This window comes from Cervus elaphus, chromosome 5 (genome assembly GCF_910594005.1).
Source record: "Cervus elaphus chromosome 5, mCerEla1.1, whole genome shotgun sequence".
Lineage (NCBI taxonomy): Eukaryota > Metazoa > Chordata > Mammalia > Artiodactyla > Cervidae > Cervus > Cervus elaphus.
Genome location: NC_057819.1, coordinates 97,624,021 through 97,650,356, shown reverse-complemented (window position 1 = coordinate 97,650,356; position 26,336 = coordinate 97,624,021). Strand labels below are relative to the sequence as shown.

General features: G+C 55.4%; 1 protein-coding gene across 4 annotated transcripts in view; it reads right to left on the bottom strand.

Annotated features, from left to right (window-relative positions):
* Positions 1-23,191, bottom strand: part of SPNS2 (sphingolipid transporter 2) — a 37,541-nt gene extending 14,350 nt beyond the window's left edge. For 3 of the 4 annotated variants that reach the window (XM_043903456.1, XM_043903457.1, XM_043903458.1), the window contains exons 1-2: positions 22,608-23,167; positions 7,697-7,762 (exon numbers count right to left, since the gene is read on the bottom strand). In XM_043903456.1, the coding sequence (XP_043759391.1) occupies positions 7,697-7,762; positions 22,608-22,977 (436 nt within the window). In that variant the 5' untranslated portion in view covers positions 22,978-23,167. Of the gene's footprint in view, positions 1-7,696; positions 7,763-22,607 lie in introns of all 4 variants that reach the window. The other variant, XM_043903459.1, reaches the window with a different exon arrangement.
* Positions 23,192-26,336: the final 3,145 nt, after the last annotated feature.

Genomic DNA, 26,336 nt, shown 5'->3' with positions numbered 1-26,336 from the left:
GTAAGTTGATGTAATTTAGTTTTTAACAACGGTCTGTGCTTAACAACCAGCTCACACAATTCCTGAAAATTTAACAATCAACTCTCAGGAGTCTAAGCCACCTCCGGCGTGCCAACTTCCTCATCTGTGAAATGATAAAAATAGCAACTCCCGGCTTGCTCTGGGCACTACTGAGATAATGCTTGTAAAGTGCTTAATGCCACGCCCTGCCCAGAGTGGGTCAACCTTGATCAACAATGGGCCCTTGTTTAGATCAGTCAAGGTAGAAATTATTTCCTTGTATCTAGAAAAAGAATTGTTCCTGCTGGGTCTGCCTCCCAGGATCTGCCTGAGATCAGAGCAGAATAGGGGTAGGAAAGAGACTGCAGTCTCCTGAGGACTCTACATGTTAGGGAAGAAGGAAGAATCATTCCCTCTATGCCTGTCTCTCTACAAGGTGGGGAGTGGGCAGAAAAAAAATCAGAGTAGGAGTTGCCCGCACTGTCCGACCAAGGAGTAGACCTCATCTGCGGGTTGCCCAGCTTAAAGAGTTAAAATGCCAAGGAACCAGCAAGTAGGGCTAAATTCTGCCAAGACAGTGAAGGGAGGCTTCCTGGAGACAGTGATGCCAGAGTTAGGCAGTGAAGGCTGCATAGGAGTTTACTCTGGTGATGATAACACTTAAAATCAAGAATACTAAAAGATCAGTTACAAATCGTATGACTGTGTAATGGTTAACGAGCCATAATGCTGATCATTAATAATAACTGCAGTTGCCATTTATGGAGCATTTCTTCTAGGCAAGGCCCAGGGATGTACCCTGGACATAAGCACAAATCCTCTCAATCTGACTATATTATCTTCATCTTACAGAAGACACAATAGAGGCTTAAAGGAATGATATCACACAGCTAGTGTGTGGCTGAACCAGAATTTATACTCCAACTTGACTCCAAAGTCCTTGCTCTAAATCACACTACAGACTGCCAGGCTGAGAAGGCAGAAGATCCCAGCTGATGTTCCAAAGGTCAGAGAAAGTTCAGGGTATGTCGGGGACAGCAGGAAGATGCATGAGGCTGCAGGCTGGGAAGGTGATGGAGGGAGCAGCAAGGGATGGGGATGGGGAGGAGGACCTGGCCCTAACCCTTAAGACCGGGTTTGGTGGTTAGTGAGTGGGCAGTGGGAGATCCGCAGCACTAGACAAGCCCCCACTGGATGGGTGCAGAGGGGCTGAAGGAGGTGGGTCAGTCCTCAGCCAGACATCCAGCCATCCTTGTCCAACCCTACCCTCATGTCCACAGCGGAACCGGAAGGTAGCCCCTCTGGCACTTTCCCCACTGGTTTTGTGCATGCTCATCTGGGTGGCCGGAGGCACCCAGGACTGCAGATGGACTCCTGTTGAAGCAGCCACACCCTTTCCCCACCCTCATCCTGCCGAAGGGCGCCGAGTCCCAACCGGAGCTCTACCTTCCATCCCATTTTACAGCTGGGGCCACTGGAAGGTGGAGGAAATTGCCCAAGATGACACAGCAACCCTCTTGACCTTGACCTCCCTTGTTCCTCAGGGCCTTCCCCTTGGGGACAGGGGAGTCCAAGGTCAGCAGGAAGACTCAATCCATCTTGACAACCCTCCCCTTCTGCTCAGGGGAGACAAGAGAAAGGACCTCTCCTGGCCCTCAGGGATGTCACAGGCCAGCAGAGAAGCCTGAACACAACCAGGTAGGGACCAGAGGAAAACAAATTTCCAGCAGAAGGAACAGCACAGGCAACGGCATGGACAGGTGACCCATGTCCCAGAAAAGGACCAGAGCCTTCTCCGGCCAGCAGGAAGCTCTGATGAAAATAAAGACCAGCCCAGGCTAGAAGCTTCCTGGACCCACCACCGCCAACCCCATAGTCTTTGTTTATTCGAAGAGAGCTTTCTGGGCAGAGTGGCTGCCCCACCCCTGGTCTCGGCAGGGATGGCTTTCCCAGCACGAGGACATCCTGTGGTCAGGGTGCGGGGAAGCCCTCCGTCAGCTCACATGTGCTGAGCCCACAGGTCCCGGACAATGGGACAATGGCAGGGAGCCAGGGCAGGGGGCAGGGACGGCGGTGTGGGAGGAGCCGGAGCCCCTGGCTCACCCGAAGAAGCTGGGTCTGAGCCTCGCTGCTTCCTCAGCAACATGGGCGATGCCCCCTTCTCACTTTTTCTTTAATTTTTTTGCCTCCCAGAACCTGCTTCCCAAATAGCACAGTGGTAAAGAATCCACCTGCCAATGTAGGAGACACAGGTTTGACCCCTGGATCGGGAAGATGCCCTGGAGGAGAAAAGGGCAACCCACTCCAGTATTCTTGGCTGGAGAATCCCATGGACAGACGAGCCTGGCGGGCTACAGTCCATGGGGTCACAAAGAGTTGGACACGACTGAGCATGCACGCATGTGTGCTTGTGGGATCTAGGTCCCTGGGGACAGAACCTGCATCCTCTGCAGTGGAAGCGCAGAGTTTTAACCACTGGACCACCAGGAAGTCCCACCTCCTCCTCGCAGGGCCAACAGGAAGTCATCAGGGTTTGAGAGCGTCCCTAAGGCGCCCTCCACCTCTCATAGTGCTGGCTGAAAGCCTTCTCCCAGTGGGCCTGCTGAGGAGGCCAGCACCCACAGCTCAGAGCAACCCCCGCTGAGAGCTCTGAGCCCTGGCAGGCAGCCCCAGGAACCCCACCGCCTGGGGCTGCTGAGAAGGTAGCCCTGGAGCAGAAGTGGGTGAGGTCTGCACTGGGGGAGCCCTGGGCTCCCACACCGTGGCCTTGGAGCACGTGTCCAGCCCCACCTCAGCCCGGGCTGGACCAGGGTTATTTTTACAAAATCCGGGTCCGACCAACTTATTATTGGAAGGAGACTCGCCATCCTCCACATCCTGTGGGCAGGGAGGGAGCTCGGGCAGGCGTGGGGCAGCGGGGCTCAGGCTATGCCTGCCCATGGGATATGGAGGATGGAGGCCCAGGCCGGCTAAGATGACCAGGAGGACCCAGATCAGCCCCCACCCCCGATCAGTGCCTGGACACCTACCACACTCAAGAGTTGGGCAGGAAGGAGGGGAACTACACCTCTTTCAGACTCTGCTCAGGATATAGACCCCAGGCTGGCCACTGAGGCCTCGGGAAGAGAGGTTCTCCAGCATCCCTTCAGACAGGAGGGCCGTCGAGGGGACAGCCACAGGGGCTGCCCAACTTTGCCTGCAGAACCTGAGTCTTTGCCAAAGCTGGAGGATGTTGCCAGGTTGGCCGAAGTGGGGAGGGAGCAAAGTGGGGAGGGAGACTCAGTCCCAAAGCAAAGGCGCCGCCGTCTGGTTTCAGTCTGAGCTGGCCCTTCCTCTGTCCCCGCGCCCCCGCCCCCGAATCCTAGCCCTTCCTCCTGATGCCACAAACCCCAGCCCTGAGTTGCCTTGCAGCTTCCCCCACCATCCACTCCCACACTCAGCCCCAGCGTGACCCTCCTGATGCACACACCTTACAGGGACCAGCCCTGCTCTGCTATCTTCTCTGGCTCCCTGCTGCCTCCAGATAAAACCCAGATGCTCCTTCCCATCAGACCCCGCCTGCTGTCCCCAGCCTCTCCCCATGACAAAACTCTTAACGGAGCCAGCGACACAGCCCTCACTCTCACGGCCCGCTCCTCTGAGCTGCATTTATGCCAGTGTCCTTAGATCCAGCTTCTCATTCACTTATTTTCTCTTCAGCTGGGTCTAGTCTACTTGTTAACTCATCTAATTATATTTTAATACTAATATTTTTCACCCCAGAATTTCAAATTTAGGGCTTTTAAACATCTCCTTATGTGTTTTTTTTTTAATGTGCTATTCCAGTCCTATAAATTCTACTCTTCCTTTAGAGCTTTGACTGTTAAACATACCTAATGTAAAGTCCTTTCAAATGAGTCTGTTCTCTCTAATTCTTTAGGAGTGGGTTTCCCCATTTTCGAAGCTGCTGGACTCTCTCCCACAAATGTGGGTTTCCCTGTATGCTCTGTTCATTTTGAATTTGGGTTTTTCTTCAGTGGGAATTGTCACCTGTGTTCTGTGCAGGTCCTGGGTCATGACAGCTTCCCTAAGGAACAGTTTGGAATTTGTTTCCACTGGGATTCCTGAAAACAGACGCCTGTCTGTGGAAGGGGGTGGGATTCCCAGGCCTGTACAAAGCATGAGCTAGACTCGGCTCCCTGCTAAAATGCTAGACCAAGGAAGCGATGTCTTTTCACGGATGGAAAAACTGTCCACCGGCCTGGGTATATAGCTTATAATCAGGGAGCTTGCCCTGGGCAGAAACTGAATCACCCGTTTATTGGTGATCAACTAAAAACACGGGGACCCAAATCTGCTCTGCACAATCTTCAAAGTAAAGCATCCCCCCAAGTCTGGAAACTGGGCCAGATTAGTCATACTTTGATGAATCTGGGTGATAGCTCTATGGAAACCTGTTGCATTATTCCATGTTTTCTGTATATTTGAAAGTCTTTGTAATAATAATGTATACATCAAAAATACTGTAACAAGCTTTTAAGACATATGCTGGCCCCCTCTTGGCTCCCACTCCTGTTTTTGAGTTCAACTCTTTGTTGCTATCACCTGGAAATGTCCCTGCTAACTTTAGCTTTCAAACTCAGCTGTCATCTAAATATGTTTTCTTGACATATTTTACCCAGCTGGGAAGGGGGAAACTCTGACAAATCAACAAGCTAACTGAAGTCCTCTCCCCTGTGAGTGTGTGTGTGTGCGCGCTCAGTCACGTCCTATTCTTTAAAGACCCCATGGACTATAACCCACCAGGCTCCTCTGCCCATGGAATTCTCCAGGCAAGAATACTGGAGTGGGTTGCCATCCCTCCTCCAGGGGATCTTCCTGACCCAGGGATCGAACCCAAGTCTCCTATGTCTCCTGCATTGGCAGGCAGATTCTTTACCACTGCGCCAGCTGGGAAGCCCTGCTTTCCCCTGAGCAAACTCTAATTCATCCTTCAAAGCCCCACTCAAATGTCCCCTCCTCAGGGAAGTCTTGACCTGCCACCAGACACAGCTAGGTCCACGCTCTCTGCTACAACCACCACCATCCCAGGCTCCCACAGTCTCCGCTGGGTGGGAACTAAATATGTCTTCTGCTCCCATCAATACAAGGAATCTTCCTGCATGCAAGGACTGAGTCCGAGGCAGAGCCTAGCGCAGGATCTGCTGAGCAGTAGGTTTGGCAACAGCTGCCCCTTTAGGTGTAGGCTATGGGGACTCTTGACTTTCCAAGACAGCAAGACCCAAGAGCTGCACTTCTGCTGTGGGCTTTCCCAGAGGCTGAGCTATGGCTGCTGCAGCCGAGGGGCTGGCTCAGAGCTGGCAGCAATATGCGAGGGGGTTGCCAAAAGTAGGCTCTTCCCAAACCAGCCTTCATGCTCTGGTCCCCAGGGGAAACAGCATGGGCAGGCCCAGGCCGAACTCTCTGCCCCTGCCCCACAACCCTGTCTCCTGGCCCAGCAGCCCCTGGTGCCCACAAATGAGCAGGCAACCCAGCCCTCAACCCTGGCCCTTTGATCTGGGCAAGCACCAACACCTGGCTGGCGCCCTCCACCTGGCTCCGACCTTATCAGTGCTTGGAGAAGAGACAGGTGCCTGGGGCCCAGGCCAATTAGATGACTTGCCTGGTAGCCCACTGAGTCACGTCCTGGTCCAGCCCACCTGGCTTCTTGACTCAGTTGGCCAGAAGGGCAAGGACACTCTGAGGAGCCCTCCCAGCTGGTGCCCAGCGTGGGTGGTAGGATGAGGACCACAGGGCAAAGACTAGAGGGTCTTGGAGAGTGCTGGAAATGCTCACCATGGCCCAGAGGCACTCACCCCAAGAATGTTGAAATGCCAGACACTCAGATGCCTGGGACAAGCCTCACCAATCCAGTGAGTGTCTGTGTCCCCTCCCAAGCCAAGAGGGCCCCATACACAGAAGTCCCAAAGACAGGCCTTCTACTCTTTCACCACGAGACCTTAAGCAAGTTGCTTTCCCTCTCTTGACCTCTATGCTTCCATCCTGAAAGTGAAGCCGACCAAAGGGAGCTTGGAGGAGGACAAACCAAAGAAGATGATGCTGTGGATGGTCTTTCCACCTCCAGCCAGGTGGCCAGGGATAAGTAGGGGCTGCCATGACTTCTTAACCATGAAAGGCACGGCCCAGGACATAACTGTGGCAGAGCCCTGACCCTTGCAGCCCTCCCACCCTGTCCCTGCGTGGATGCACTGGCCCTGACCTCCATCAGTGGGGGCTGAAAGGAGGAGACGGGAAGAGGGGAAGATCAGTCAGCAACCTGGAAGGGGATGAGCTTGGGCTGGGTCCCCAGTGACTCAGGGGCTATGGAAGGAGGAGGATGGGCGACCAGGCTCCCTCCTGCCCTTCCCTCACCAGCTTGGCAGCCTGCTCCCTCCCACACTTCCACTGGGCTTGACCTCGGTCTCCCCCGTCTCCCAGGCTGTAAGCACTGGTCAGTGAATTGCCCGGAGCCCAGGAGGCTGGAGGAACCTGTCCCAGGCCCCAGGGCTGGATGACTTGCTCTGACCCAGCCAAAGGAGGCCAAGCAAGGGCAGGGAGGGGGCAAGGAGCCCACAGAGGGGCTTGGGAGGTGATGTCTGCAGCGGGGGGTGGTTACCTGGACACCCTTAGGAGAAGCTGGGCCCCACAGCCTTGCTCCAGTCCCAGCTCCGTCCATTCTCACCTATTAGGGCTGAACCCTGGAGCTATTCATCTGCCTTCTCTCTAAGCCCAGAAGATCCCACCTGGGAAGTGAGAAACGGAGCCTGGTTGAGTGGCTGTGACTCAAGGAGGCCTGGCACCGGCCATGCTGGAATGCCACCCAGACAGGTCAGGCAGGTTCCTGGACAGAGCCAGCTCGCTCCGCCCCTGCCACCCCAGAGAGCCTGGGAAGGGACGGGGTTCCCAGACTGGAATGCAGACCACAGACCTTCTCCCCCACATCTAACTGAGCCTCACAGCCAGAGGAAACCAGGGCCAAGGGAACCGGCCACACAGCAAGGCCAGGGCCAGGTCAGGACCAGCCCTAGGATGTAACACTGCTCCGAGTCTGCCCCAGCCTGGGGGTCCTGCTGAAGGCACGGCCAGCAGGGCCACAGCCCGTGGGAGGGCGAGGAGCTCAGGTCCAACGGGGCTGCTTAGCAGGCTGGGCAGGCACAAGGTTGACATGGACCCTGGAGGGAGAGGCAGAGAGGCTGGAATAACTGCATAATCACCTGCCGGGCTGTCCTGGCCCAGGGGGCTTGGGTCCTGCCTCCCCATCAGTCCCGAGGCCAGGATCCCAGGGGAGAGGGGCCAAGAACCTCGGACCCAGGTCTAGTCTGGGACCCAGGTTTCTCAGGCTCCTGCCCTGGGTCTGCGAACGGCTCTGAGGCTGACCAGCTAGAATTTCCGCTCTGAGGCTGACCAGCTAGAATTTCCTGCTTTGGCATCTGAGAGGTGATTCCCAGGTGCCTGTGTTCTTGTGTATTACCCACAGCCCCGAGGGCAGGTGCTATTTGTTTTACAAGAATAGAAGCAGAGACTGGGAGAACTGGTGCCTTATGTGAGTGACAAGGTGGGATGTTGGGCACGAAGCTCACGTTCTTTTCAGCAAGTCAGGGCCACGGAAGAGATGGGCAGGAAATCCCCACTGGGTAGAAATCCGGGTGGGGGGACCAGGATGAGAGATGGGCCTCACCTGACTGCAGCAAGCCGGCGCCGCGGTCCTTGACCCCAAAGTGTTGCTGAATATCCAGAAGAACACCTGGAAAGAGAAGACAGAGGTGATTATTGGAGACGTCTGACCCCTGGGCACCCACATCCCTCTCCCCCACCCAGGTGACCCTCAGCCTCCGCCCAGCCCTCTTTCCACCCCTCAGGGCCCAGCCTGGCCCCATATAGAAAACTCCACCCTGCCCAGTTTAGCCAGGCCACCAGGGACCATGGAGACCAAGCGTCCATCCTGCGGTGTTTAACCCCGCACTCAGCCAGTGTGGGGTCCAAGCAGCAGAGAAGCGAGGCTCCTCCATGATCACTCAGCCCACCTAGGGCAGCCAAGCCTCCTACTGCCAGCCTGGGTCTCTTGCCCACCTGCAGCCCAGCCCCAGACTAGGTTCTGGAACCCCAGAGGTGGACCCTGCCCTCAGGGGAGAGTGGATGGGCAGCCTCTGAAAGCTGCAGGGAAATCCCTCTGGCCAAGGAGAGGATGGTGAGGGCACGCAGGCAATGCTTATACCTGCTCACCTGTACATGTGCACAAACATGTCCCCCCAGCTGTCCTCAGGAGTATAACAGGACCCCCAATTTTCCAATGAGGAGCCAAGATGCAGAGGGAAGCAGGTAGGGCTCCAGGCCTGCTTCCTTGGGGAGAATGGGAGCCCTTGAGGCCACGTCTGCCCTTCTCCCAACTTCCAGCCACCTCTGCACTCCCATTAGGGAGCATCAACAGGGTTGGTAACTAGGACAATTAGAAACGATCGGCAGCTGTGGATGGACAGGGCCTTGGATGTATGGAGACCAGCAACGTCCTGGCCCCCTCTGACCTCACATAGCCCTCCACCAGGGCTCCCGGGTAAGCACAACCCTCTGCCCCCACAGGCCCCAGGGCCTCTGCCTCAGCTTATCTCAGGACAACAGGAGGCCAGACCACAGGCCAGAGCCCCCCTGACCACTGCACGCCTGCGCTGAGAAGAAAGAGGGGAGAAAGGAGACAGGGCCTCTCTCTGGAGCTCCCCACGCAGGGGACAGAGGAAGGGACCAGACCCGGCCTTCTGGAAACTCCCAGAACAATTCAACACGATGATGCTGATGCCAGCATCTAAAATGATGGTGGTTCATATTGTTGTTTTGCTGTTGTTTAGTCGCTCAGTTGTGTCCGACACTTTGCGACCCCATAGACTGTAGCCCACCTACAGGCTCCTCTGTCCGTGGGATTCTCCAGGCAAGAATACTGGAGTGGGTTTCCATTTCCTTCTCCAGTGTTTCATATCACTGAACATTAAGTGCTTTATCAGTTTAGCCCTCACACAACCCTGGGTGGCTGGTGCTATCATCCTACAGGATAGATAAGGAAACAGAAGCACAGAAGATTAAGCCACAAGTTCAAAGTCACAGGGAAGTGGTTGAAAGTGGAATCGCCAAACACAGTACAAAGGTCCTGTCCGATGACCGGTACTGCAGAAGATCGCCACTGTCCCCCAACCTGAGACCCAGGGCTGGGATGCCCAGGGATTTCCTGTCCTAGCAGCCTGACAGTCAAGAGCAGCTGGTCTCCTCCTTTTTAATACCCAGAGAGGATTCACCATAATTACCCATAATGAAGAGGCTGCGTGAGACCCAGCTAACGACTTAATAACCGGGGCGGGCTGCGACTTTACCTCGAAGGCGGAAACCAGGGGCCAATCCTGGGTCTGTGGGTGGCACAGCCATCAGGTGGGACCTCCGAGGTGCCCCCAACTCGGACTCAGAGGCCTCAAGTTCCATCAGGGGCTCTGGGTGGCGTGGCTGACTTTGGGGTGCCACCCACACTCACCTCCCACCTCACAGCCCATTCCCAGTCCTGAGTCAGGGCCTGTAGCTTTTTTATCTGATCACAGCCCTCTCTCACATAATCACCATCACTGGTGCCTCCCCTGGCTTCATCAGGCCATGGGGCTATAGCTTCAGCCCTGCCAACATCACCCTCCAGCCTCACTTCTCAGGGCATCAACCCCTACCTCCATGCTCTAGCCACCCCAATTTACCTATGGCCCCTTTAACTATACCTGCTGCCTCTTCTTACCCTGGTGCAATTTTGTTGACTGAATTAGTTCTTGCCATTCCTTCAAAACTAGTTTAGATGCCTCCTCTTCTGGGAAGTCTTCCTTGATTTCTCCCCCTCCCACAAGGGGCAGAGCTCATTGCCCCCACTCTCCCCCGTCCATCCTTGTTTTAGCGCTTGTCACACTAGGATCAATTTGTTCTACAGAGAAGACACGGGGACAAGGATATGAGCTCCTTGGACCCCCTGTGGCCAGGAGCAAAAAGCCGCTAGTTGCTGGTTCCTGCTGAGTTCCGGGTACTGTGTACGACTCTATAAGGGGTATTTCTAGCCCTCCTACCCATGCTGATCTAGGGTTATCATCCCCATTTTACATATGAGGAAACTGAGGCTCCAGGAAATTACATAGCTTGTCAGACAGCACACAAGATGTCAAGGGCAAGATCTGAAACCAGGTCTATTACCAAAAACCCAAGCTCATTCTTTTGTCCCATAGCTTCTGCATGGTTCGCTTTTGCCCACCGCCCCCCTCCCCAGCCCAGGGCCAGGCACACAGCCAACCCCCAGGGACTGTTTGTGAGGGGGAAGCTCAGACAGATGGACAGGTGCCTGCCTCCTTGCGCCACCCCACCCCCCCAAAACTGGATCATGAGCCCCTTGAGAGCTGGGACTGTAGCAAGTCATCTCTAGAACCCAGGACAGAGACTGTCACAATTTAGGCACTGGGCAAACAGAAGGATGGGTAGAGTCAAGAGACAGTAGGAGAAGAGGAAGGGGATATATGACTGACGTACAGCAGAAACCAACACATTGAAAAGCAATTTTCTTCCAATTAAAAAATTTTTTAAAAGAGAGAGATGGTAGGAGGGTGCCACTCCCTCAGGGTCCTGTACTGGGTCCCCGCCCACAGCCCAGAGGAGGGCGTGGTTCTGCAGTAACCCCAGGCTCACCTTCTGGGAGGGAGGCCATATCAAACTGGTCACAATGAAGGTGGCATGTGTCCATAGCAAATCTAAACACTCTTGGACTTCCCTGGTGGTCCAGTGGTTAGGAGTCTGCCTGCCAAGGCAGGGGACATGGGTTCAATCCCTGGTCTGGGAAAAGTCCACACGCCTCAGGGCAACTAAGCCTGTGCACCACATCTATTGAGCCCATATGCCACAAGTACTGAAGTCCTTGTACCTGAGAGCCCATTCTCTGCAGCAAGAGAAGCCACTGCGATGAGAAGTCGGTGCACTACAACTAGAGAGCAGGCCCCACTCATGGCAACTAGAGAAAGCCCTCACGCAACAACAAAGACCTAGCACAGCCCTAAATAAATAACATTATTTTAAGAAACAAAACACTCTTGCTTCCTCCCCAAGGCACATCCCAGCCATCTGACTGGATGCACTCCCCCACCCATGACTTTAAGGTCCAGCATTTGCCTCCACTTCCAGGAAGACTTCCTTGACTTCCTCCACTGCACAGAGTGCTTCATAAGGGGGAGGAATATGTCACCACATCCAGATGGGCATCCAGGGCCCCCGGGAACTCCTGAGCAGTCTAGACCCCAAGGCACAGGAAGCGTTGAATGCCCCTGTCCCAGCAGCCCCCTGCAATCTAGCCTTGGGTCCAAGGCCTGAGTTCCAGGCAGAAAGTCAGAGAAACCCTGCCAGGGAACAGGGCCTTGGGTGGGCTTTAAGACTCTAGGTCAGGCCCTGCCCAAGTCTTTCTGGGTTGTTTTCCCTCTTCCAGGCCTGCAAAGGGCCACTGCCACAGGCGGGTGAGATCCCACTGGCCGCTGGCACAGGAAGCGTGTGTCACAGCAGCCCGGACGGTCGTCTCAGATTTTCCTCTGGGCTCCAGGCTGGCTTGGGCCCACACAACCCCCCTCTCTTCTTCACCACAGCCTTATTTTTAGCCTCTTTCCTGGAGGCTGAGGTTTAGTGGGTCACAGGACGGGCCTCACGCCCAGGAGCAGCCTCCTACAGCTCAGACCCAGCCCATTCCACCAGCCCAGGGTGAGCAAGGTGGGGCTTCTACCCCACACGCAGCTGCCCCCACCCATGGCCACAGCTCCCAATCCGGGCTTCTCCAGGCAGTCACCCCAAATCCACAGCCACGATCGTCCTCTGTCCACAGGGTCCTCGTCCCTGAGCCAAGAAAAAACATTCTGGAAAATCAGGAGCACCTGAATTTTCTTACCCATTGACCCTAATTACAGCCCTCTCAAGCCTCCGAGGGGCTCGCCTCTTGTCCAAGGCCAACTGCACCTCCTGCCTCCCGGGGAGCTGGCCCTGGGTTAGCCGCTGGCTTGCCTTTTTCTGTCAGCACCTCCCTCGCTCCTGCCTCCTGCACAGAGTCCACAAACACTCTCACCCCTCGCTGATCCTGGTGGTAAAAGCAGTCCTGCCTCATCCCCCCTACCAGCCAATCTTTTCCTCTCCCCACTTCCCAGGGTGCCTCAGATGGTAAACAATCTATCTGCCTGCAATGCAGAAGACCCAGGTTCGATCCCTAGGTGGGGAAGATCCCCTGAAGAAAGGAACAGCTATGCACTCCAGTATTCTTGCCTGCAGAATTCTATGGACAGAGGTGTCTGGCGGGCTACAGTCCATGGGGTTGCAAAAAGTTGGACACAACAGAGCGACTAACACTTCACAGATGAAGTTCTTTTTTCTTTTTTTTAGTTCCCCAACCAGGGGTTGAACAAAGGCCACATCAGTGAAAGCGCTAAGTCCTAACCTCTAGACTGCCAGGGAATTTCCATAGCTAAAGTTCTTAAAAGAATTTTCGTCCCTCCCAACTCAATGTCCTCATCTCCATCCTCCGTTGAAGCCAACCGCCTCCTGGAGGTTCAGTCCCACAGGCTTTCTCATCCCTCAGCATCACAGTCACCTGGACCCTGATTCCATGACTCCACCACCTGCTCCACTCCCCAGGCCAGACACCTGGGAGTCGGCCATGACACCCCTCTCACCTCCCATGAATGGGTCCCAAGGATTCTCTCTCTCCTTCTCCAACCAGTCTCCTCCCTGGACTCCCTGCCTCCAGCCCTCCCATCCACCCAGCACCCCTCAGGCAGCCTGATCACACAAGCACTTATCAGCTTCCTATTAAACTGGGCTGGGGCTTCAGAGATCACAGTCTCTGAACTCAAGGAGCTAAGGCTGTGGCCCAGTGGTTGTCAGCTCTGGCCAGGGCTCAGAGTCATCTCAGGTGTTGTTGTTTGGTTGCTCAGTCGTGTCCAACTTCTCGCGACCCCATGGACTGCAGCACACCAGGCTTCCCTGTCCTTCACTATCTCCTGGAGACCTAGGAGGTCTTCAAAATACACAGCCCAGGACCCTTGTTCATAATACAACAGCTAATGACAACAGTAATAGGGGTGGTAACATGTCCTGAGGGCTCAGTACATGCCAGACACTGTTCTGAGAGCGGAACCAAATTATTAGCTCATTGAGCGTGGCTGCCCCACTAGGGCTTAGTGGCTTTGCATCACCACCCAAATTCAGCCCAGACTTCCCGCATTTGAGGCCTCCACGCTCCAGATCTGCACAATCACCCTGTCTAGAAGCGAGAGCCAGGAATCTATTAACACACTGTCCAGGTAACTGGAAACCACTGGCCTGGGTGGTCTGAACCCCTGTGGCTTGCACATCACGGTCCACAGGCCTCCACAGCCTTGACACAGCCGTGCCCTCTTCCTGGGCTGTTCGTCTCCACCTGTTAATCTCCACCACATCCAGGGCCCAGATCCAAGCTCATGTCTACCAAGGTTCTTCCACCCCCCAGCTCCCTCCTTCGGGGCTCTTGTTGAAGAGATCCCTGTAACCTTGAGGTACCCCCAGAGCTGGATGAAGTCTGGCCTGACTCGCCCATCTGGCTGGTCACAGATATTCACAGTGACTCCCCATCACTGCTGGCCCCTCAATCGCCCCCAGAGGAGCCAGGTCCGGAACCCAACCTGCTGACATCACTGAGTCCTCAAAAAGGCCATGGTGTAAGAGGAAATCCACACTGACGTCGGGAGCCCCCAGTTCAGACCAGCCTCAGATGCAAGGTTGGGACACGATCCCGAGGTCTCCTTCTGCCTCGTCATCCAGTGCAGTCCACCTTGCCTCTCTAAGAGTGGCAGGCAGCATAGCTGAATTCCTAGGAGCATGGGCTCTGGATTCAAATCCTGACTTCCCCACCTTCCCTGCTATGTGATCTCGGGCAAGTTATTTAACCTCTCTGTGCCAGTTTCCTCCTCTGTAACAAGGATTAATTTTTTTAATTAATTTTTATTACAGTATACTTGATTTACAATATTGTGTTACTTTTAGGTGATACCAAAGTGAATTGGTTTTATATATATATATATATATATATGTATGTATATATATGCATATACATATATACATATATCTCCACTCATTTTTAGATTATTTTCCCATATAGGTCATTATAGAGTATTTACTGGACTTCTCTGTGCCATACAGTAGGTTCTTTTTAGTTACCTATTTTATATATACTAGAGTGTACATGTCAATCCCAATCTCCAAATTTATCCCTCCCCTTGCCTTTCCCCCTTTGTAACCAACCATAAGTGTGTTTTCTATATCTGTAACTCTATTTCTGTTTTGTAAATAAGTTCATTTGTACCATTTTTTTTAGATTCCACACATAAGTGATATCATATGATAGTTGTCTTTCTCTGTCTGATGCACTTCACTCAGCATAACAATTTTTAGGCCCATCCATGTCGCTGCAAATGGTATTGTTTTGTTCTTTTCTATGGCTCAGTAATATTCATATATATATATGTATGTATATATCTATATATGTATATCTATATACCATAACAAGAATACATTTTAACATCTGCTATATATAGTTGTTGTGAAGTTTAAATGGGTTAATCCTGTAAAATGCTTGGAATGGTGCCTGGCACATAGTAGGTAGTCAATAAATGTTATAGACCTTATAAACCTGATCATAGATCGTTAACTCATGGGGTAAGAGCCCCGCCCTGTGATCAGTTTCCGGAGAATGAGAACCCCCACCTCAGTGTTCTTTTCTCCAAAATGGGGGCAGATGGCGGGTGCTGCTTGCCATTGGCCAGTCCCTCTCAGAGGGACCCTGGTCCCCTTTGGAGGCCTCAGAGCTGGCTCAGTCTGAAAGTCTCACCCCTGCTACCATACTGGGCCGTAGCTCCCGCCCCGGTAATTATAGGGGCCTGAGGGCCTGGCTCTGCTGACCTGGCTCTGGATGGCTCAGGCTAAGAAACCGCAGCCTGGCCCCACCAGCACCCACCCCCTCCTTCCTGAGCCTAGACGGACTGACCAAGCAGCTCCTCAGCCAGGGACCCGGGCTGTCAAGCGCGCTCCCTTCTACCTGCCCCAGAGTGTCCACAGGGCAAGGCCCTCCCCCGACCCCCCAGGGACAAGCTGAGTGACCTCTGGGAGCATCTGGCCTCTATTCTGGGTTGCCCATCTGAGAGTGACCCAGAATCCCTAGACATCCCTGCTGTGTCCATCCTAAATCTTAAATCGAGTTTGTTCTATATACACCTTCCCTCCTACCCCCTACGTCTGCCTACAAATCTGGATCATCAATGTCAGGACAGCCTAGTGGTCATCTCTGCAGGGACCATGAGGATGGGGCCCCAGCCCCACAGTCTCAGCCCCTCCCTAGAAGACCTAGACTCCAGACTTGGCCCCTTAAAGAGCACCCACAGCCCCCCTCCCTACCCAGAATCCTGCCTGCAGACCCCGCCAGCCTGAGGAGAGCAGAGAGCCCTCCCCCAACACCCCACCCCATCCCCTACTCCCCACCAAGCCTCTTTGCCCAGAGTGGGCGGAGACAGGCAGCCGGGCCTCTGGCCTGTGGTTCTGGTCTATCATTTGGGGCCAGCTTTCCTGGAACCGGACTCAGCCTTAGCAATTTGGGGGCTTTGCAGGGCCACTCCTTTCCCATCTCAGCCTCCCTGGCCCTCTTCTGGCTCAAGGACTCCCAAGACCACCAGGGGCCGGGGACAAGGTGGTCACACCCTTATCGTAACCCATGGTGGGTGTGGCCTGTGTGGACACAGACCCAGGATAAGGCCAAGAAGGTATGGGGGGAGGGAGGGTGGGGAGAGATAAGAGACCTCGGAAAGGCATGGCTCAAGCCCACGAACCCTCAGCGGTCTCCCTGTATGCTGTGCCAGCGGGCTAAGGTGATCGGCGACTCCTGCTCCCGCTTCTCAAGTGGAAAATTGAGATTCAGAAGATGAAGGAAACAGACCATAGAAGACCAGGCGGGAGGTAGGCTGAGCTGGCCTCCAAGCTCCCCAATCTGGCCTGTGCTCCCCATTTCACCCCAAAAAACACCAGAAAAGAGGCTGCAGCCAGCTCCCTCTCAAAATCCACACCAGCCACTCTCACCTGGGTGCTCCAAACAGTGTGTGACTAAGTAAGAACATCCCACCCCAGGCACAGCCCTCTACAGTTTACAAAGCATAAATCGTGCCCCTTGCAGTCAGAGATCCCATTTGGCAAGACCATGTCGGACAGGGAGGGGATCCTGAAGACCCCACGACAGAGGGGTGGGGGAGAGGAGAAGACCCCAGCAACGTCACCATGGAGGCAGAGAACTGAGGGCGAGGCAGAGAACTGAGGGCAAGGCAGGAGACAGAGCCCGCACCCCGAACCTCCAAACTCTGGCTAGTGCATCATTCTTGCTTCTTTCTCGCCCTAAAAGAAAGGCTTCTGCCCTCAGCCACATCTTTACCTAGGGATCCTTCCACCAACCCCCCAACCACCAAGAGAGGGCCAGGACCAGAGAGGACCAGCGTCCTGCTTCACACCCCCTCCCCCCCGGCAGTGTGACCTGGGACCAGCCCTTCACCTCCAGTAGAGACTCACCTGCAGAAGAGACCTGCAGAAGAGAACCCCCCCAGCGCCCTCCTGCATGTACAGTGGCCATTCTGCCCAGCATGGGGCCAGGGAGCCCCATTGTCAGGTCTGCGGGCGGGGCAGACAGGGACCACACTGACCACTGCCCCCACTTCCTTCCTGGAGACACGAGGCTCGTAGCTCATTGTGAGCCCTGGTCAGGACAAAAGGGCAGCACCAGCCACCACAAGAGAAGCCCCAGTCTCGACCACAAAGGCCTATCTTGGTCCAGGGTCATCAGCCCAGAAGGAGGGGCTTTGGGGTCAGGCCAGGCTGGGGCAACTCAATTCTGTCACATAGTCGGCCAACAGGAGCCGAGCCTGTGCCCATCCCTCACATGTACTGGGGCCACAGAGGTGACCAGGCTCAGCAACCCTTCAGGCTGGAGGGAGACAGCTGGCCTATAACAGGGGTAGGTGCCATGACGGATGTGGGACAGAGTGGAGGGGACATAGGGAAGACTTCTAGGAAGGAGGGCAGAGGTACTACTGAGGCCCATCAGCAAAAACTAAGTTTGGCCACTGCAGCCACAAGGAAACAGACCTGGCTATCTTGGGAAAGGGAGAGGTAGGCAGAGCCGAAGTCTAGCAGGCGAGAGTCCCTGAGACCAAGTCACGTGCCCCATACTACCCTTGGGAGCAAGATCCTGACCACAGAAAAAGAGGAACAAAATCTTCTATTGTGGATTCAGGGCTCAGAGAGGGTCAGGATCTGCCTCAGGTCACACAGCAATCCTGACAAAGCCAGGAGCAGCCCCAGAGATCGTCAGGGCCCATGGGGAGCCCAGCCCCATGAGCCTGGGGATCAAGACAATGTCTTCCTTGCCTCCTGTGCGCTCATCGACCCTCAGGATTTCAGGCCCCCACCCCCAGGGTCTCCCTGGTGGCTCAGAGGGTAAAGTGTCTGCCTGCAGGAGACTTGTGTTCGATCCCTGGGTCAGGAAGATCCCCTGGAGAAGGAGATGGCAACCCACTCCACTACTCTTGCCTGGAAAATTCCATGGACGGAGGAGCCTGGTAGACTATAGTCCACGGGATCACAAAGAGTCGGATATAGTCCACGGGATTGCAAAGAGTCGGACGCGGCTGAGCAACTTCACTTCACACCCAGGCAGAAACAAAAGTCCCTTCCCTGACAGGGACTCGAAACTCCTCTCTGAGCAGCTCTGCCCCGCCACCTCCCTCTCGGACCAGGCTATACCCTGCAGCCTTCCTGCCCCATTCGCAAAGGGGAAACAAAGGCACAAGCTGGGCCGGTCACTGGCCCTGAGTCCCAAACCAAGGGAGTGAGTTTCAAGGCACTTCTCTGACAGGTCTATGGCACAGAGGAGGTGCCTAAGGAGGAAAAAGGAGCTTGAAAATGGGCTGCTAGTGGTTAGTCCCTGGGGTGCTGGCATTCCAGGCCAGCCCAGCGGTGCACCCGGACACTGACCTGCCAGACGGGCATTCTGGAATGTGGCCTGCACCCCGCCCTGCAGACCTTACGTAGTGCTGACGTGGCAGTGACCAAGGCAGGGCCACTCAAGGGGTCAAACAAAGCCACCTGAGGGGGCGGGGCGGGAGTGGCGTTGATAATCCTCATCCACAGAGATAGCCACCAAGCATGGGGACTGACCTGGCTTCTACACACTCAGGTGACACTGCAAAAGGCCTGGAGCCTCCGTTTCCCCAAGTGTCAACCAAGCAGACAGAAAAAAAAGAAAGAGACAAGAACCCATGCTTGGCGGCCCTTCCCGCACCCAGCTCAGGTGTTTGGGGGAAGCCCCCAGTCCCTGCCAGGCATGCATTCCAGGCTGGGTCCCTGTACTCCTCTCTCCTTCTGGGTTTGTGTTAGCGAGCAGTTGCCATGGATACCGGTCTCAGCTTCTTTGGCAGAAAAGACTCCCCCAGGGCAGGGCTCTGCCTCTCCTCCTCACCAGCCCCTGCTCCACCCGATTTCAAGTGCCTAGGCTGCCAAGGGGCTGGATCAAAGGGAAGGAAACTGGGTCTCAGGAAGGGAATAGGTGCCCTCAGAGAAGTTAGGGGAGAATCTCAGCTCTCAAATAGTCATTCAGCAACCATGAACAGGGCCATGACAACTCCTTCTTGGTGGGCCTCATTCCAGGAAAAGAATGCTGCCTCCTACACTCTCAGCCTTGCTTCTCTTCTACAGATGGAAGAATGGAAGCCCGGGGGCACAGGCTTCTCAGGCACCATGGTGCTGCGCTGGTAAGGTGAGACTCAGGACCCTCAAGTGAGAAGGTCCACCCCTTCTCCTGACCTGGCAGCCACAAGTGGGCTCAGAATGGACAGTGAGTGGCTGCCAGGCTGGCAGGGGCTTTGGGAGCGGGAGCCGAGAACCGTGTTCCCGAGGGAAGCTCAAACTGCTGCTGTTAAACTGAGCTGAAATTCATCTGCCCGGAGGGCTTCCACCCTGGCCAGCGGAGTCTCCAGTTTTCCAGGTCAGAAGCAAGGGGGCATGCTCTGTGCTGCCCTGGAGAGAAGACCACACTGGAGGGTTCTGATCCTGCTCTGCCCTACCATGTGACCTTGGATAAATGCCAGCTCTCTCCCAGCATCCGCGTCCCCATCCACCCAGGGAGGTGGAGGGCAGGATTAAGAGGTGGTTTCTGGGCTACTTCAGTTCCATCCAGCTGAAGCGATGCTCAGTAAGAAAAGCCAGAGTGGGAGCCTGGCCCTTCTCACCTGCTTCTGAGGCCTGCTGCCCTCAGGGGGTTCTCATGGGGAGGAGGAGGAGGAGAAGCCGTAATTAGCTGGATCACCCGGTGGCGGTGGCGCTGGGAATGCTAGGATGGAGGCAGAACCTACTGGAATTCCCAGGATGGAGAACAGCCCTTGTGAAGAAGGCGGGGATTTGCCCAGGAATCTTAAAAGGAACTGTGAGAAAGAGAGAAATAGGAAGGCACAATGACCAGGGCACAGCTTGGGCAGAGCCAAGGAAAAGCAGGGAAAAGTGAAGATGTCCTAGGAGTCTGGCCTTGTCACCAGCATAAGAGACATTCTCAGTTACACCACAACCCTGGGAGGTAGAAGAAAGGAAGTGATCACCCGGAAGGCCCAGGCAACATCCTCAAGGTCACACAGCTGGGAATTTGAAAAGCCTGGACATGAACTCTGGCATCAAAGACTCTAGACCTTCATTATCCATCGTGGTGGCCCCTAGCTACTATGACTATTGGGTAGCTGAAATACAGCTAGTCTAAATTGACATGTGCTGTAAATGCAAAATACACTGAGTTTTGAAACTAAGTATGAAAAGTAGGCAAACTATCCCATCAAGAGCTTCTATGTTGATGATGTTGGATAGAGTGAGTGGAATAAAATGTTGTTCATTCGTTTCACCTATTCTTTTTACTTTTATAAATGTGGCTCCTAGAACATGTTAAATTATATTCGTGGTTTGCCTTATATCTCTTTTGGACCAACCTGGTCTATACCATGAAAACAGAAATGCACAGGACAAACTGAAAGGAAGAGAGTGGGAATTCTCCCCATTTTTTTTTTTTTTTTTGATGGGGGAGCCAGGGCCAGATGGTGAGGTTCTCAGGGATCAGGTGGGTGCAAATATCCAAGATGACTGGGCCATGGACTGTCAGCATCGCCTCATCTGTCCCAGCTGGACAGTCAGCAACAGGTGGACTGAAGCCTGAGATGACCATTCCCCTGCAATCCCCCCAAACCGCCCCCCGCCTCCTAAGACACATGAAGCCATAGTAGTTGCCATAGAGACAGTAAATCTTCTTGAAAACTGAACTTGGCAACAAGGGGGTGGTGGTAGGAGAATCGACAGTAAAGAGAGAGGGAGGGAGCCAGGCTTATCCGGAGAGGAAATCTGTGTGCGCTGTGTGCTGGGGGCGGGGTGGAGCAGGAGCTCCCAGCCCTGGCGGGACAGAAGGGGATGCACAGCTCAGGCAGTGTTTGCACAGAGCTTTCCGGACCTTCCTCCCTACTGCTCCACCCCCTGTTACCAATTCACCAAAAATTTCCTATCTTATTCTCCCATTCTGACTCTGGGACCCCCGTGGGGGTGTGGGCAGATAAGTACCAGCCCTCCTTGATCCCACCCTCCCACCTCGGCCACTAAGCAGAGTTGGTTTCCCTAAGAATGTCAGAGTGTGGATCAGGGTGGGGTGGTGGTCTGGGGCCTAAAAAGACAAGTTGGTGTGACAGAGCCAGAAGCAGGCCATTCATTGCCCAGCTGAGAGGGTGGGAACCAGGTAGGTGGATTTAGATGCCAGCTTTGTTGTGCCCCCTCTGAGCCCTTGTGGACAAAGGCCTTGGCTTGCTCATCTGTGGACAGAAGGTGATGTTACACTAACCAGAGGTCCACCCCCCCCACCTGTGTTCTCTGAATTCTCCCCACTTTAGGGTGGCACCTAAGCGCCCAAGTCCCAGGCAGGATGGCACACGCATGAGATGGGCTTGTGTGCTGGGATGGTGCTGAGTACTCCAGCTCACCAGACCAAAGTAACAGTCCCCTGGGGACAGCTCGCCCCAGAAATGGGTGCCAGGGGTACCCCCTTTCAACTCCCCACAGAGAGGAACAGAGAGATAGAAGATTTTGAAAGTGGGAGTCGGGGAAGGCAGAAGTCTCTGCTCTCCCAGCAGAGTTCTCCCTTCCACTTGACACAAAACCCCATTTAACAGACAGGGAGACTGAGCCCTGGGAAAGGGGATCCAGGTGGCATTATGTTTTATGGTTTAAGCCAGGATTCGCCTCTTGTCATGGGCACAAAGTTCTCTGTAGAGTCTGTCCAAAATTTCTCCCTCTCTGTTTTTTTTTTTTTTTTTTTTTTTCTTTTTTGTAGTTGCAGATTTTACTAAGCTGTGGTTAGGCAGGTTCTGGGGCCAGTTGGCCAGGATGTCAGGTATCCAGTCACTAGTCTCCTATGGCAGAGAGCCCCCACATGCAAGTCTGGCCCAAGTCCTTTTCTCTAAAGGCTGCACTATTCCCACCCGGGAGCAGCTCAATTTAGGGAAAAGTCCCTGCTCACAGATCCCTGAGAACTGGGGGAGGGGAGCCAGCAGACTAGAATTCCCAGAACGCTCGTTCATCCCCAGAGGGTCTGAGGATCAACCACCTCACAAACGGGGGAAGAGACCTAAACACCAGCTCAGACCGGCCCAAGGTCACACACCAAGCACAGAGGGGCAGATTTGGGGTGAGAACTCAGTTGTTCTATCGACCCCTACCCACTCCCTGAGAAGGCTGGCTGCCGGAGACGCTCACAGAGGACTAGGCAGTCCCTCTCCTGCCCCAGTGGCCTGCGCCCTACCCCAGGCCCCAAGCGACAGAGAAGAGGGGGAAGCGTCTTCAGGCCTCTAGCCAGGGCCAGCTGCAAACCGCATCCTGGGTCCCCAGGCGCCGCGGACCCGCCCCGCCCCTCCCTCCACTCCCCGCAGCCCCAAGCCTTTGTCAGCCACGCGCTCACACGCTCACACACACATCCGCGCCGCCCCCGAGCACACACTTGGTCTCCTCTGGCGCACACCCGCAAGGGGCGCGCGCACTCGCGGCACGCACGCAGGGGAGTGGAGGCGGCGGAGGAAGGAAGGAACTGACCGGCTACGGACGGACAGACCGCCTGGGCTGGGGGGAGGGGAGGAGAGGCCCGGGAACCTGAGGCAGGGGCGGGAGGGGTCGCGAAGGCCAGAACGCAGAGAGACGCAAAGGAGACTCTCGCCGAAGAGGACAACGGATGGGACTTCAAGGGCTGGCGAGGACGCGCCGGCTACTCCAGGGGTGGGGACTCCCCCTACCCTTGGCCCGGGGGGTGCGGGGGCGGTCCCAGGATTGGACCAGTAGGTCTTGGGGGCATCACTTGCCCAGTGGTACCTGAGGCGAAGGCCCTTAGGGACCCCACGAAAGGCTTGGATATAGGGGGCCTGCGCCGGGGTACCTCGAGGCAGAGGGTCCTGGTTCTCGGACTGGGTGGGGCACTCGCTCACCTGCTACGGTGTACCTGTCCAGGTAGTTGAGCACGTTGCCCAAGCTGAGGATGGCGGCGGCTGCCCCCCGCCCGCGGCCCAAGCTGGCTGGTTTGGGCTGCTGCGCGCCCGGGCCCTTGGCAGCCGCTGCGCAGCCGGGAGTGCTGGGGGTGCTGGGGGGTCCGGAAGGGGCCCGTCTCACGCTGCCCGACAGCGTCTGCACCTCATCTTCGGCGGTCGCGACTCCCGCGGCGCCCGCTGCCCGCGCCCCGCAGCAACCGCCACCGCCGGCCCCTCGCTGCGCCCCCCGGCGCCGGCGCCGCCGCTCCGCGTCCGCCTCCTCCTCCTCCGCGCCGCCCGCCGCCGCCGAGGCGCATTCCAGGCACATCATGCCGGCCGGGATCGGGGCGGCGGGGGGCGCGGGGGGCACGGGGCCCAGCTTGGGCCCACTCAGTGCGTGTGTGCGCCGAGGAGCCGCCGCTGCACCATCCCGGCCGGGCCCCGTCGGCTCCTGCGCTCCGGCCCCGGCTGCGGCGCTGCCACCGTTTCAGCCCGATGCGCCGCGGTCGCCGCCGCCGCCGCTCTGACAGCTGCGGCCCGGCCCCGCCCACCAGGCCCTTGCCCAATCAGCCCCGGGTTCGGACCACAGCCCCGCCCCACACGTGCTGCCCCCGGGGGGCGGAGAGGGGGCCGGGCCGCAGAGCCCCTCCCGCCCGACGGGGGCGCAGTCACTCCGGAGCCGCGCGGCCGCCGAGGCTGGCGAGGACCTGGAGGGGGTTTGTGGGGAACCACGGAGCTAGGAGCCGCGTGCGGGAAGTAGGACTCCCTGGCACCCACTCAGTGCCCTCCCTCTCCACCCTCTACCGCAGCGGAGAGTCTGGGCGACAGTTGGGGGGCTGGAGCTCAGGGCATGTGGACATCTTGGAGAGAGGGTCTCGGATGGTTAAGTCAGGAGCGCGGGTAGGAGAGCCCGTGACCGCTCCAGCAGCTACGCACCCGCCATGATTTAATCAGTTAAGGGAGGGCTACTGTAAGAACAGAGAAGCATGATCGGTGGGGCTTTTGGTCCAGGGCTCCACCAGACACAGAAGGTTATGTCGCCCACCTCCCCATGGAAACTCAGATCCAGGCCCCAGCCTCCCCCTGGACCCATTCCTGTGTGCACACCGAGACCCTACCCATGCCCCACAGAGAGGCAGCCCATGGCAGGGAGAGACAGGGCTCCAACTGGGACACCTCGGAAACAGGGCATTCAAAGGGGGCCTTGTCCCCTGAGGGCCCAGTAACCGCAAGCATCAGGCTTCAGCAGTGCATGGCAAAGCCCTGAATGGGAGACAGGAGGCTGGCCCCTAACTCAGTTCTGCCCTGGTGTGTGGCATGACCCTAGACAAGAACCCTAACTGGTGTCAGTTTCTCTCTCTGGGGGTAGATAGGAGGACAGGCTTTAGATGGTCTGGAAGTCCCCCAGGTTCTCCCTTGGGGGAGCAGGGAGCCCCATCCCCTGTGGAGAGTGGCAGGGTAGCTTCTGTATCCGGGATTACACTCTCCACTGTCACCCATCTCAGAGGTGCTGTGGTTCTGGTAAGCTCCGTCCCCCGTTCATGTGTTTGCAGCTTTGATTGAAAAGAAAATCCTGTACAAAGGGCTGAGGACAGAATGCTAGAATGAGACAGAGCCTGGAGAACCAGAATTATGTCCTGTGTTCCACATACAGGTTCCAGGGCCCAGAGAAGACCCCACCATGGACGTGCAGCTAGCAGGTGCCAGAATTGGCCCTGACCTGGGGTTGGTGCAATACCTGGGCTGGGAGCTCAGTTCCCACCGCAGGCTGCTCCAGATCCCACATCCACAGGCAGGTGCATCTCGTGAAGGTGTCGGCCACAGTGAGTCATGGCATAGGCAACGGGTGATGCAGCATGAGGCAGCCCTCCCCACGTCCACCCCACTGTCTCTTGTGAGCAGAGTTAATCCCCAAGCTGGTGTTTCTTGGCGCCTTCGAGGTGTGTTTTAAATTCTGCGAAGTGACTAAAAATATGCATCGTCGTGTTGGGTATGAATGACTGTGACGAGAGGGTTAGGAAAACATTTCATTCTGAAAGTTCTTGTGCTGCCTCTTTCCAGCTTGCTGAGTGCAGGCCTGCAAAGCTGGATGCGGGAAGTTCCACTGGGTGGTCCAGAATGGCAGGTGATCAAACAGGCAAGAACACACCTAGGAGCTCTGTGGGGTTGGGACTGAGCCATGGCACTGACCTTCATAATGGTGTGATGATGCCAGGTACAGGCCAGGGCCCAGCCGGAGGATGTGGCCAGCTGTGGGACTGTAGGCAGAAGGCAGAACCATGGCTCTAAGCCCAACACTGTGGTCCCCTTCCCACTCCCCCAAATTCCTCATCCTTTCAGCCACTGCCCTGCCCAGGGAGCAGTTTTAGCTCTTAACCAGAAAGAGACACCCAAGGAAGAAAAGTAATGTACCTAAGGTCACATACCTAGTAAATGATGAAGTGAAAGTGTTAAGTTGTACCTAAGGTCACATACCTAGTAAATGATGAAGTGAAAGTGTTAAGTTGCACAGTTGCGTCTGACTCTGTGACCCTATGAACTGTAGCCCACCAGACTCCTCTGTCCATTGGATTCTCCAGGCAAGAATACTGGAGTGGGTAGCCATTCCCCTCTCCAGGGGATCTTCCTGACCCAGGGGTGAACCTGGGTCTCCTGCATTGCAGGCAGATTCTTTACTATCTGAGCCACCAAGGAAGCCCAGTAAATGATGAGGCTCGCACTAAACCTTGAGGGTAGGGTGTGTCTACCCTCTAATCCAGTGTTTCCTCTACTGCCCCACGGGAATGGGGGCAGTAGCTTCTCTTAGCTTCTCCAGGACAGAGCTTCCTCATCAACATAATGGGAGGCTGAAGTCAATGATGGCTAAAGGGCCTTCTAATATTCATTCATTAAGGCTAGACCATAATTTCAAAACAAATAGGGCACAGGACATTAGTGGTCCATATCCCAAGGGTGAGTGTATTTGGGAAACGGTGAGGTAAACATAGAGAATTCGGTTCCCTCACTGAGGAACTTTTCAGAGCCTTTAAACTGAGAGTGTACATTGGGAGTCTCCCATGGGGAGGTATAGGCTGCCATCTCTCCATGTGTATGAGGCCACAGAACATCTTAGAAGATGACTGTGGCTTTGCAGAACGCACTCAGAGAAATACTGGCTCCCCCAAGTCTGCTAGCTGGGAGCTCCAGCTAGCTCTCTGCCTATCTCCCTACACTGGAGTGTGTCCAGTGCTCAGCCTCCTTGCTCATGTGGCACACCCTCCCTCAGCAGCCTCTCACTCATGCTTGGGCTTTCAACAATTATCCACATCCCTAGGACATCCCACCCTCCATCTTTAGATGTGACCTCATCTCCAAACAGTAGGTCTATATGCAGTTTCCTGCACATTCCTCCCGAGATACCCCCAGCACCTTAAACTCAGCACATCCAAGACTGAACTCGTCATCTTTCCCCTCAACCTGCTCCCACCCAGCATCATTTATCTCTGACAAATATCAGCAGCATACACATTGTTACCAAGCAGGAAAGCTAGGAGCCATTTGGGACTCCTCCTTCAACTCCCACTTCTAGGGCCCATCCACTTTTTTCTTAATATCTTCAAATGTCTTCATTGTTCACGGACTTAGCTCTAACCTTTCATGTCTCACTTGGACCCTTTTAAAGCTCAACAACACCTGTTCCAACATTCCCCT